Source organism: Drosophila sechellia, chromosome 3L, assembly GCF_004382195.2.
Source record: "Drosophila sechellia strain sech25 chromosome 3L, ASM438219v1, whole genome shotgun sequence".
Lineage (NCBI taxonomy): Eukaryota > Metazoa > Arthropoda > Insecta > Diptera > Drosophilidae > Drosophila > Drosophila sechellia.
The window spans coordinates 20932857-20945352 of record NC_045951.1 but is presented as its reverse complement, the minus strand read 5'-3'; the positions used below and the strand labels follow the sequence as shown (position 1 = coordinate 20945352).

At 42.7% G+C, this 12496-nt stretch overlaps 4 protein-coding genes across 6 annotated transcripts; 3 read left to right on the top strand and 1 right to left on the bottom strand.

The window, feature by feature from the left end:
- Nucleotides 1-383: 383 nt before the first annotated feature.
- LOC6616453 (nuclear hormone receptor HR78) lies at nt 384-3765 on the top strand. Of its 3 annotated transcripts, none has more exons than XM_002040778.2 (5): nt 384-589; nt 950-1037; nt 1116-1430; nt 1973-2242; nt 2350-3765. In XM_002040778.2, exons 2-5 carry the CDS (start codon nt 998-1000, stop codon nt 3528-3530), a joined length of 1806 nt encoding a protein of 601 aa, XP_002040814.1. In that variant the 5' UTR covers nt 384-589; nt 950-997; the 3' UTR covers nt 3531-3765. The 3 variants fall into 3 exon arrangements, with proteins under 3 accessions (XP_002040814.1, XP_032574322.1, XP_032574323.1); XM_032718431.1 differs by having other exon boundaries at nt 385-589; nt 1116-1436; XM_032718432.1 differs by having other exon boundaries at nt 385-589; nt 935-1037; nt 1116-1436.
- Nucleotides 3766-3831: 66 nt separating this feature from the next.
- On the bottom strand, nt 3832-4775 carry LOC6616452 (protein PBDC1). The gene is made up of 3 exons (XM_002040777.2): nt 4672-4775; nt 4513-4620; nt 3832-4448 (listed from the first exon to the last, which is right to left on the bottom strand). Exons 1-3 carry the CDS (start codon nt 4681-4683, stop codon nt 4086-4088), a joined length of 483 nt encoding a protein of 160 aa, XP_002040813.1. The 5' UTR covers nt 4684-4775; the 3' UTR covers nt 3832-4085.
- A 294-nt stretch (nt 4776-5069) lies between these two features.
- On the top strand, nt 5070-6423 carry LOC6616451. Its single transcript, XM_002040776.2, has 2 exons — nt 5070-5302; nt 5637-6423. Exons 1-2 carry the CDS (start codon nt 5173-5175, stop codon nt 6365-6367), a joined length of 861 nt encoding a protein of 286 aa, XP_002040812.1. The 5' UTR covers nt 5070-5172; the 3' UTR covers nt 6368-6423.
- A 764-nt stretch (nt 6424-7187) lies between these two features.
- On the top strand, nt 7188-9231 carry LOC6616450 (zinc finger protein 160). Its single transcript, XM_032718597.1, has 2 exons — nt 7188-7310; nt 7789-9231. Exon 2 carries the CDS (start codon nt 7793-7795, stop codon nt 9005-9007), a length of 1215 nt encoding a protein of 404 aa, XP_032574488.1. The 5' UTR covers nt 7188-7310; nt 7789-7792; the 3' UTR covers nt 9008-9231.
- Nucleotides 9232-12496: the final 3265 nt, after the last annotated feature.

Below are 12496 nucleotides of genomic sequence, written 5' to 3'. Positions count from 1 at the left end.
CGGCAGAGTGCCTTGTTTTCAGAACGAAAGTTAAGTAAAAACCAAAGAAAGGAAAAAAATTGAGATAGGTTTATCCATTAATCAAATACCAAGGTAACTCAAAGTAATTCATTTAATTTTATGCTTCTTATGAAAATTACAATTTGTGTTAATTAATTAAGCTTGACTCTAATTTTTACCGTAGACTCGTCCATGTTATTTATTATTGATATTAGTAATTATATTATCATCCATTTATGCCTTAAATATTTATCGATGATTTAATTGTTATAAGTTAAAAATTAAAATTTCGACGAACTGTAGCTCTACAGGTGTTTTGGTATATTTGGACAATGAGCTGCATTTTTTTAGTATATTAGACCGGATGGTATGTTGAAAGAGCCCATCAGCGGTCACACTGCTCGCAAGTGAATTGGAACAAGGAGATTTTATTGAGTTAGAAAAGGTTCAAAATACGCACAAAGTGCCTGAAAATAGCGTAACTGATCGAGAGTAACATAACTTTAACCAAGTGCCTCGAAAAATATATGTTTTTAAAAGCTCAAGAATGGTGATAACAGACGTCCAATAAGAATTTTCAAAGAGCCAAGTAAGCAAGACCAATTCATTCACATCACATGCACCCACACAGATGCATCCTAAACAGGTTCTATTAAAATAGCTAACGTAGCCAGCACCTACAGCAGCGTCCAAAATAGTAGCACTTTTGTTGGGAGCAGCATCGGTGTTTTATATTGCGGAAAATTGAATGATTTATTTTTTGAAAATATCGATTATAATTTATATATTATCTACTACATAAATGTATTTTGTGATGGAATTAAGCACCTTATACCTCTCTTTTCGGCTCGTAATTCCTTTATTCTAGACACACTCCACATGTATCTGTTCTCTACTTTATATTGCAAGTAAATTTTAAATTACATGTGTGAAGATGTTTTGGTTTCAGTTATTTATACAGCCGACGACTATTTTTTAGCCGCCCGCTGTGGCGACAATGGACGGCGTTAAGGTTGAGACGTTCATCAAAAGCGAAGGTGAGTCCAGTCACCCGAGCCATGCCACCTTGGAGCCCATTCTAACGCGACTGTTACCATTGCCCTCTAACCTTGCAGAAAACCGAGCGATGCCCTTGATCGGAGGAGGCAGTGCCTCAGGCGGCACTCCGCTGCCAGGAAGCGGCGTGGGAATGGGAGCTGGGGCATCGGCAACGCTGAGCGTGGAGCTGTGTTTGGTGTGCGGGGACCGCGCCTCCGGGCGGCACTACGGAGCCATTAGCTGCGAGGGCTGCAAGGGATTCTTCAAGCGTTCGATCCGGAAGCAGCTGGGCTACCAGTGTCGCGGGGCCATGAACTGCGAGGTCACCAAGCACCACAGGAATCGGTGCCAGTTCTGTCGACTACAGAAGTGCCTGGCCAGCGGCATGCGAAGTGATTGTAATTTTCGTTTAAGTCGTCGTCTCAAGCTATAACCAATCTCTGGCCTGGCCAGAGTCTACGTGCCCCAGCAGGCTTTAGCAGAATTACATTGTAGACTTTAGGGGATATCATATATGTAGCACTCTGGCAAGTAATGAAGCGTATTGTATTGACAAATACTCAGTTTCCCATAGCTTAATCAAGAACTGTTTTGATAATCTCCAATTCGAATTGGTCTGAAAGATAAATAGCATATTCTAGTCTTAAAAGTTATTAAATTTTCGTCTGTAAATCATGTGCATTTTACACCAAGTAAACACGTGAATCTAATTGCATCTCAGTGTTCGCTTCTGTAACGTGAATATCCACATCAGTAACTTGCACATCTTAAAACTGCAGCGGCGGGGGCACAAAAGATTCCCAACCTGCACACACAGTAACCAATTCACCCACTTACTCACCATCACCTCGCCTTGAAAATCATGAAACCGCATCCTCATCTCACTTCTTGCTCTAATTAATTGCCTTCCGTTCTCCTCAACTCTGGTTCACAGCTGTGCAGCACGAGAGGAAACCGATTGTGGACAGGAAGGAGGGGATCATCGCCGCTGCCGGTGGCTCATCCACTTCTGGCGGCGGTAACGGCTCGTCCACCTACCTATCCGGCAAGTCCGGCTATCAGCAGGGGCGTGGCAAGGGGCACAGTGTGAAGGCCGAATCCGCGGCCACGCCTCCAGTACACAGTGCGCCAGCAACGGCCTTCAATTTGAATGAGAATATATTCCCGATGGGGCTGAATTTCGCAGAACTAACGCAGACATTGAGTAAGTTCAACTTTGATTTACATTCTGATTGGTCATATATACATAACTGCCATGAATAAGTTATTTTAAAAGAATTCATCATTTATAATCTCCTTTTGACTTTGCAGTGTTCGCTACCCAACAACAGCAGCAGCAACAACAGCAGCAGCAGCAACAACAGAGTGGCAGCTATTCTCCAGATATTCCGAAGGCAGATCCCGAGGATGACGAGGACGACTCAATGGACAACAGCAGCACGCTGTGCTTACAGTTGCTCGCCAACAGCGCCAGCAACAACAACTCGCAGCACCTGAACTTTAATGCCGGAGAAGCACCCACCGCTCTGCCCACCACCTCGACAATGGGGCTTATTCAGAGTTCACTGGACATGCGGGTCATCCACAAGGGACTGCAGATCCTGCAGCCCATCCAAAACCAACTGGAGCGAAGTGGTAATCTGAGTGTGAAGCCCGAGTGCGATTCAGAGGCGGAGGACAGTGGCACCGAGGATGCCGTAGACGCGGAACTGGACCACATGGAACTAGACTTTGAGTGCGGTGGCAACCGAAGCGGCGGAAGCGATTTTGCTATCAATGAGGCGGTCTTTGAACAGGATCTTCTCACTGATGTGCATTGTGCCTTTCATGTGCAACCGCCTACTTTGGTCCACTCGTATTTAAATATCCATTATGTGTGTGAGACGGGCTCGCGAATCATCTTTCTCACCATCCATACCCTTCGAAAGGTTCCAGTTTTCGAGCAATTGGAAGCCCATACCCAGGTGAAACTCCTGAGAGGAGTGTGGCCAGCATTAATGGCTATAGCTTTGGCGCAGTGTCAGGGTCAGCTTTCGGTGCCCACCATTATCGGGCAGTTTATTCAAAGCACTCGTCAGCTAGCGGACATCGATAAGATCGAACCGCTGAAGATCTCCAAGATGGCCAATCTCACCAGGACCCTGCACGACTTTGTCCAGGAGCTCCAGTCACTGGAGGTTACTGATATGGAGTTTGGCTTGCTGCGTCTGATCTTGCTCTTCAATCCAACGCTCTTGCAGCAGCGCAAGGAGCGGTCGTTGCGAGGCTACGTCCGCAGAGTCCAACTCTACGCTCTGTCAAGTTTGAGAAGGCAGGGTGGTATCGGGGGCGGCGAGGAGCGCTTTAATGTTCTGGTGGCTCGGCTCCTTCCGCTGAGCAGCCTGGACGCAGAGGCCATGGAGGAGCTGTTCTTCGCCAACTTGGTGGGGCAGATGCAGATGGATGCTCTTATTCCGTTCATACTGATGACCAGCAACACAAGTGGACTGTAGGCGGTGTTGAAGAGAACAGGGGGCAAGCAGATTCGCTAGACCGCCCAAAAGCAAGACTGAAGATGGACCAAGTGCGGGCAATACACGTAGCAACTAGGCAAATCCCATAAAATATATATTTAATATATACAATATAAACTTTAGGAGACAATATTCTAACATAAAACCATGGGTTTATTGTTGTTCACAGATTAAATGGAATCGATTTCCCAATAAAAGCTAATATGTTTTTAAACCGATTTTTAATGTTATCGTCAGATCTTCGAAATGTATACATTAGATTAATACAACACAGCTTTAATCAAATGTTAATCTAGTCTTTATTCAAGATGTGGATCTCATTGGTATTCTCAAGACTGATCAAATCGAGCACAGAATGACAGAAAGCAGTTTACAAAGTCAAGAAATAGCAACGTGTAGGAAACAATTTTAAGGCGATCGTCATATTTTTATTATTTGTATAAAAATAATTTGATTGTTTACTAAAGTAGATAGACGAACTGCATCTAAATATGCATCCAGTCTGTACAACTTAATCTAAGCGAAAGCGAGGAATTACTGTTCCACCTCGGGGACCTTTCTGGCGGGCTTGTGCTTCTCGTAAACCTCGTCGTTGAGTCCCTCCCGATTCCGGGCAATCTCGATGGCCAGAAACTGGACGCGAAACACGAAGATGGAGTTGTCCGGGGAGAATTCCCTGCTGGCATCGGCGCGCATCAGGGTGCCATACGAGTAATCGTCCAACTTGTTAAACTTCTCAGCGAACTGGCGCCACTTGAGCTTCTCCGTGGCGGATTTGAGGATGTCATCGGTAAGACGACCAACGTGAAGATCGGGAAAATCCTGCCGGAAAGTGGCGTATATCTGGTCGTCGTAGGGCGTGAGCTTCAGCTGGGAGGGATGGACGCTGGTGATGAGCTGCCGGGAATCCGATGAAGCAGTATCAACTACCATTCCTTAACATCGTCGAAAGTGTACTCACATTGAAGTGCACCTCGGCGTGTTCCAGAGCTTTTGCGGCCCACATTTCCTCCACCAGGGTGTCGTTGCCAAATTCCTCCGCTGGCCGCGACAGCAGCGACGCTCCGTGCTAACAAGTCCATTAATTAGGATCGGGTAATTTATTTTAGCCACAACATACCATCATCTCCATTTTATTTGGGCTGCTTTACTTCAAAAAATTACTGAAACGAAAAATCACGTTTCGTACTTTGTTTAGCACAGTGTGACCAGCCCCAAGTCGGCATGAACATCGTACAATGTCGTACAAATACCGAAGACAATATTGAATTCAAAATTTAATAAATAAATATAAAGAATTGATGTGCATTGTTGTACCCAACAGTGAAAAATTAATTTGGAATACAATTGTTTAAAGTCAAATATCTTAAAGCATCCAAAAATTATGAAACTTCTTTAAAATAAATATATTAAAACTCTTTTAACAGGAAAGATTTTTTAAGATTTCCCGAAATTAAAAAGAAAGCGAAAGAAACAGAATCCTTTTACAATCTTATTTGCATTGATTTAAGTGTCTCATTCATTTATTCACTTTCAACTTTTCCACACGAGGCCCGACTTGCTCGAAAGCTGTTTTTATAACTACACACATCAGTCAGCACACAACAAAATTTCGGGAATAATGTTCGAATGCATAAGTTTCTTGTTCCTGACTGCCCTGGCCTTCGTGGCCTGGGCCGTTCTCTGCTTCCAGCACTTCGTCCAGGTCCAGACGCGGCTCTCCTCCGATTTCCGAGTCGAATTATACACAGGTAAGGATCTCCATTGCTGCTTGACTTAAGAGAAGAAATGGTGGATCCGACGCTACACTTAAACTTTTTAAATCACTCTTTAAGAAGTTAATATCTATATTATTTTAACCGTTATTTGCTTAAAGATATGAAATAGGTATCAGATATTAAGTATATGTATTACTCTTTATAATGGTCACTAGCAAGTGGATCTGGCTATGTCCGCTTCTCCGTCCGTATAGACGTATAGACCTAGAAAAGTCGATGTATGTAGTTTGGTGTTCCAAATACTTATCGCTTTTTCAAGTTTTCCACAAATGTGTGTTGTACCTTTTACCTTTTTTTACTTGTCCAGAGCGTCCTGCGATTACGTTTGAGCCGCAGCTGTGCCACAATACCTCAGAGGAGAGTAGCTCCGACAGCTCCTACCAGTTCGCGACGAGCTTCGGCGTGATCTTTGCCTTGACCTTTGGTCTGTCCAAGCTGCTCCAACTGGCGGAGCTGCAGGCCAAAAGGTATTTCAAGAGCAAAAAGGCGCTTTATCCCCAATCTGCTACCAAAGTGCAGGATCCAGTTGATGAGCAGAAGGCGCCAAGCCAGCAGAACGATTCGAATCCCTTGGAATCCCTGCAGGACCACAATGGAAATCTGAAGGAGCAACTCAGTATTCTGCAGTTGCAGTGTCTGGAAATGCGCGAACTTCTGCACGAGCTGGAGATCAGCAGCAGCTCCAGTAGCTATGAGAGTGTCAGATCCGGAAACCGGCTGGCAATGGCCAAGTCCTCCGAAGAATCAATGGTGGTGTGGCGGCGATCGGACTCCCTGACCGGTACGGTCTCCGGCTCATTGCACGCCGAGAAGGGCAACTCCCCCTCCACCCAAAACATCTACATCACCAACAGCCACTTCCACATCAACGGACAGGTCTACCTGACCGAGAACCACGTGAACGTCGAGCTCAGCCAGAACGCTTCTATGTTCTGTCGGAGGCAGAGCGAGTTCCTCCAGGTGGCGGGAAGGTTCATCTCCGGACCCAAGAAGATGCCCATGATAACGGGCCTGCGGTGCCACAACATCCTCATCTGAGGAGTCTCCAAAATCAACCATATCACTCGGAATAAACAATGTTACTTGCAAATCAACGACGTTTATTTTTAGTAGTTGGTAATACAAGGAAAATGGTTCCATATCACGGGCATCACCTCAAATAAGGTTAACTCGACTATAGCTTACTATCTAGTGGGGTTGGAGTGTTTTAATGTCATCAATGAGAATTATTTGTGCTCCTAGAGGAATAATTCTAGCACATTACTAATAGAAGAAATAAATCGCTTATTCCTTTTGATTTACAAAGTTCATAATAATACATACATATACATACATACTTAGTTTACACCATGAATCCATGCCATTTATTAAATATGTTTTATGAAATATTAAGGTATGTCCAGCTATGTGGTCCATGTGGGCGGGTGGACATTGTGGACATTGGTCATTGGGTAAATGGTACCATCTTATATAAGGGTGCAAGGTTTTTCTATTTTATTCCACATTTTTGTATTACAAATTTTTCCTTGTTTTCCAGCATCCCAATAAGTATATGTCGTTACAAACATTTGGTTTTTAGAGTTTAGCAATAATGATTTTGCACTTTGGGGTCGACCGAGGAAAGGTTTTTTCGTTAAATATAGTTACTTTTACCTGCATATATAAAATTGACCTGCTGGGATCTGGATAAAATCTTAAGATTAGTTGGAGGACCCATCGTAAAAAGATGAGTGCAGCTGCTGGAAAGCCCTTTTTTGATAACACCTGACCCAGGTAGCTTTGTCAAATATGCTATGTTGCCCATTTTGCAGCACCAAACGACCTGCGAACACGTATGTATATAAGCCTTACGACTTACCTCTTCACTTCAGATGGAGTTCAACTCTTGTCAAAGCAACATCGCTACACATTGCCAATTCCTGTGCTTACCGTTTGCCACTATTTGCAATACTCATTCACCGTGAACAAACACGAAAATTAGGTAAGTTTACAAGTTTACAAATACACAAGTATTAAATTTCTTTTATTATTAAATATAAGGAACAGTGCAGAGGGTTTTTCTTTTTGATGCTATGCAACCGAAAGATGACGTTTGTCACTGAACTTATAAATTGTATGTGTCCTCCAGGACTACCATATAGTCGTGCCCATTCTGTCCGTTTGCAAGTTGAGATCTCAGTCACTATATTAGTTAGAATTAGTAACTATATATTTAGCGTTCAGCATGTAGATTCTAGAAATCCAATACTCGAAGTTCTGGGAACAACCAGATGATGCACGTCTGCATCAGATTAATTTTTAATATGAATTTGTGTTACTTGGCAGTATCATCTTATTGGATCAAATTAAATACTTATTAGCTTCTGCGAATATCTTTCGGTGCTTTAGTACTTTCTTAGTATAGTTATATTGGTTTTCATAGTTCCTGTCGTATATTCACACAGTTCGTGTCATTTCAGATCGATGGAATCGTTCATATGCCGAGTTTGCTTGGTCAGCTGCGAAAATATGGCCAGTGTTTTCGATGCGTCCCATGAACCGGACCTATCCATTGCGTACATAATATCCAAGTGCACCGGCTGCCAAGTTGAGAAGGACGATCCACTGCCCAACACCATATGCCAGTCCTGTCTGGAGGATGCGCAGAACGCATTCGACATCATAGAAACGTACGAGAGAAGTCACCAGTTCTACCGCTTCTTCAAGGATGTACGGGAGGAGGAGAGTGAAAATAAGGGATCCGGATGCTCAGAAGAAGTGAAGTCAGCTGAAATGGATCTCCAGGATGGTGCCGACGACGCCGATTCCGGCAATGAACCTGATACTAACGAACGTGAAATCAAGGCCAAGGAGAAACCAGGCTTTAGCTGTTCTTACTGCTCGAAATCTTTTCAAATAAAATCGAGTCTGAAAGTACATTTGCGAACACACACAGGAGAACGTCCCTTCACGTGCTCCCTCTGCCCCAAGTCCTTTGGCTACAACTCTGTTCTTCAGAATCACATGCGAACCCACACAGGAGAACGACCCTTCCAGTGCTCGCATTGTCCAAGGTCCTTTTCAGTTGCCCACAACCTCAAGGCCCACATACGGATGCACGAAAGAAGAGAATCCTTGAAGTGCCCATACTGCCAAAAGTGCTTTCTAAGTTCTTTAATTCTCAAGCAGCACTTGGCCACGCACACTGATAAAACGCCCTTTAGGTGTTCCCATTGCTTAAAGGACTTTGCGCTACATGCGTATCTCAAGGGACACCTGTCAAGGAACGCAACATGCTCTCAAGGCTCAAAAACGTCTGCCCACAAAACACTAGTCCCCTCAAAGGCACTTAAGTGTGATGAGTGCCCAAAAACTTTCACTGACCATTCGGCTCTGTTCGCTCACTTGAAAACGCACACCAAAAATAAGCCCCTGAAGTGTTCCCATTGCTCAAAGTTCTTTGCAAATCTTCAGGATCTAAGCCGGCACATAGTAACGCACACAGAAAACGGGCCGTTTAAGTGTTCCAGCAGCCCAAGGACCTTTTCGCGGAAATCAGCACTGCAAACACACTTACGAACCCACACAGGAAAACGCCCATTGCAGTGTTCCCACTGCCCAAAATCTTTTGCACGACGCTTAGGCTTTTGGGAACACATGCTGTTGCATGTAAAAGAAAGAAGCGTATTAGAAGTCTAAAAGATTTCGATTTCTAACTTAAAACAACAGAGACGAAGAGCGAGCATTAAATTTTTGAATGATCGCAGGCCTTCGATTTAAACACTTCCTGGGTCGCCTTATTTCAGCGTACACGGAGTAATAAATGTTCCCAGTACTTTATAAGGTTTTTACTTAAGATATATCTAAAACACATACGAGTTTCCCACTCGATAAGATAATAAAGAATTTATTTCTAAATGAAATTTAATTGCAGTTTTGGTTTGGGAATGGCATCTTAGGAATTTTTGTTTTAATATTTTGTAAATGCAATGCAAATGAAACTGTGGAGAAGACGAAAGTAATTACAGTAGACGTTAGTCCACGTTTTCGTCACGTAGTGACGAAGCGCACCAGTTGAGTGCCAACTGGTTGAGTGGAACTTATATATTAAAATAGTGGTCTACCGAAATAAGATCACATTATAATAAAAATTAACAAAACAACGATTCCATTTTCAATAACTGGTTGAATTTAAAAAAACACCAAATATTTAAAAGGCCGTTAGAGTGGGATGTGACTTATTCATGTATATATTTAATAAAAAAAATTAAACCTTTTTTTACTAGCGGGCGTGACAGTTTTTGGCGATTTGTGGGCGTTAGAGTGGGCGTGGCAACGTCGACCGTCGAAACCGTCGTTTCTGATCAAGAATACATATACTTTATATGGTCGGAATCGCCTGTTATATACCTGTTATATACTTTTCAACAAATCTGGTATACTCGTTTGCTCAACAAGAGCCAGGTATAACAATTACAAACCCACCGGAGTTGCCACACCGACTTCTGCACATGACTGAAGTTGCCATCCTGAGCTCAACACTTGTCGGGAGCTGCCATCCCAAAGTAGTCATGAAAGAAGGCGGCAAATGTCGCCACTTAAAACGTATTATTTCTTGATGAACTTTAAAATAAAGACAAGGGCTTCAAAAACACCATGCAGTGGTGAATGGTGGAACGCATGGAAACAAAGGAAGAGAAATACGTACATGAGAAAATAAATTCTTATCAGAACAATAACTGGATGTAAGAAAGAAAGAAAGAAAGAAATTGGAGACCTTATCGTAGGGAATAAGGTACAAATGCCAGTTTAAAAATGAAGAAAAACTGTTTAACAGCATCTACTGAAGCGCCAACTCAATGCGCGTGCAAAGTAAGTACTAGCTCTTTTAAATAAATATGACTGAATGTCTGAAATCTTTTTTACAAAACTGCAAAATTATTTAATCTTCACGTGGAAGCTGCGGCACTAGACTATTTGTATCACTTGGGTATCCAATACCATTTACTTCGGATTGCGAATGTGCGAGAATCTGTAGTTCACATGGAATCCTGACTGCGGTATATATCCCAGTATCTACGAAATGTTTCGGGTGTCCTGGAGTCCGGTGATTCGTTTGATTTGTGCGAGCGTCCCCCACCGATTGGAAATGCTGCGAATTGGCACCTGCAAGGGATGCCTCCTGGCTCAAGAAGGTCTTTAATTGCCTTCGTGAGTAAGTTTTTTGCGCTTAAGGTTTATTTTGTAGTCGGTGAAAAATATCCAATAGAATAGCTAATTTAGAACTAACTATTTTAATAAATTTTAGGCTATTCTCGGCAGACTGATTCCAAGCCAAAAGTGCCAACATAGATTATTAGTGGTAAACCTAATCCCGAATCAGAAGTGCTCAACGTAATAGCTTCTAGCTTCTTAAAGATAACGATATACTTTCGCTACTGCCAAAGTTCCACGATCTCGGAATCCGGAAAATCGATCTGAAGCCTATTTGCCACCTCTTCTGACCCTGATCTATCGCCGTGAACTAAATGGATTACCGAAACAATTGACCAGAAGGAAGCTGTTGCAGCAGTAAATCATCCAAAGAGTTAAATGTGTTCTTTTTATATAATTTGATGCATTTCATATTGGGTTTCAATAAAAAACATACGTTACGATTACATACATACGTTTACTCTGTGTTCTTCCAGCTATCCAAGTAAACACTCTCTATAAGCAGACTGCCAAATACAAAATTTAATTCTTAAAGTATGATGGGTTTAAAAGAGTACTAAAGATATTTAAAAACTCATATTTTCTGCAAAAACTTGATTAATCAATTAATGTAGTTATATGGTGTAGAATGTGTAGTATGACTTCATTTTAGAGAAACGGCCTCTGATAGCCGATGCGCTCTACTAAGGCGTTTCTGCTTTCAAATAGACAGTCTTCTAAGTTTTCATAAGATAATATGCAATCTTAAAGAATAATTATTATTATTACTCATCGAAATGGGTGTACTATATTTGTTGAATAGTACTAAGAACCTAGATCCGAAAATCTGGGTCACTAGCCGAGTAGATCTGGCCATGCTTGTCCGTCCGTCCGTTCGTTTGTCCGTATAAAAGGGAACTTTAAGAGCTAGAGGATTGATATTCTAATAACTTTAATGATAGGACCCCATTTAGCTAATTTCTAAGTATTTGATATTCATGGAACTCTAGCTATCTAACTCTAATATTTGAAAACCATTTCTGGTTTAAAATTAGTCTTTTTGTTTTTTTTTTTGTTTAATAAAAAAATTTGATTTACGTCGGTAAATATCGGATAACAAAACGTTAATTGAGTCACAAGCCAAGGATAATTATGCAGCGCCTTTCAGAAACTAACCAACTTGGTAACCTGAATTCCTTGGGCCAGCTCATCTCGGTGGCATTGTCCACAAAGCAACAATCCAATTATTCAGTTAATTGTCTCACCTTTATGAACAAATTAAAATCCAGCTAAGAGTCAAATGGACTCAAGTCGTCGCTGGGCAGGACGCAGGCAGGGCCCATTGTCCTGCCAGGCGAAGGGCAGGAGCAATCGCATCAAGAAGTCGTCGCCGCTGTTATCTCGCAGGACGAGACGCGGGACAATCCTGGGATATGCGGAGACAAAGCTGGCAAGTGAAAAACGCAATGGGATTGCGGCTGAGTCACAGCCGAAAAGCCAAAGACAAACACAAGTACGGAACACACTGAGAAGTTTTGAGTGAAAAATTTCACAGTCAATGGATAATCGGGATTAAATCTTCTGAAAAGTTAATGTTTACACACGCACCTACCGTTGGCGATGAGCGAAAAAAAGATGCAAAAATTATGAAAATATTGTCACAAGTGCACAGCAGCCAGCAACCGCAAACTGGCGAACCAGCGCACAGGACCGCAAGGATCGCCAGGACGAGCCGGGACAAGGCAGGACGAGGCTGGACCGGAGCGAACAGGACAATTGCAGGCGGCAATCAAAACATGCAATTGTCCGTTTCGTTCCGCCTCGAATTGAACTGCACAAGAACCGAAAAACCACAAAAAGGACGAAGGACTCCGAGGACGAACCTCCGTAAGAGGATTTGCGCGTCAAGTAAACATACGAATGGCAGGGACCCGGTTGCCGGTCCTGGCCAAAAGGACATACACTCGTATATGTCTGTATGTACATCCACATACA

Bases quoted from the DNA above. Each gene is read 5' to 3' on its own strand.
- LOC6616450 (XM_032718597.1), top strand. From the start codon at position 7,793: ATGGAATCGTTCATATGCCGAGTTTGCTTGGTCAGCTGCGAAAATATG.
- LOC6616453 (XM_032718431.1), top strand. From the start codon at position 998: ATGGACGGCGTTAAGGTTGAGACGTTCATCAAAAGCGAAG. The intron at 1,038-1,115 runs GTGAGTCCAGTC...CTAACCTTGCAG, and splicing joins GACGTTCATCAAAAGCGAAG to AAAACCGAGCGATGCCCTTG. The intron at 1,437-1,972 runs GTAATTTTCGTT...TCTGGTTCACAG, and splicing joins CAGCGGCATGCGAAGTGATT to CTGTGCAGCACGAGAGGAAA.
- LOC6616452 (XM_002040777.2), bottom strand. The intron at 4,449-4,512 runs GTGAGTACACTT...GATTCCCGGCAG, and splicing joins ACGCCGAGGTGCACTTCAAT to CTCATCACCAGCGTCCATCC.
- LOC6616451 (XM_002040776.2), top strand. From the start codon at position 5,173: ATGTTCGAATGCATAAGTTTCTTGTTCCTGACTGCCCTGGCCTTCGTG. The intron at 5,303-5,636 runs GTAAGGATCTCC...TTACTTGTCCAG, and splicing joins CCGAGTCGAATTATACACAG to AGCGTCCTGCGATTACGTTT.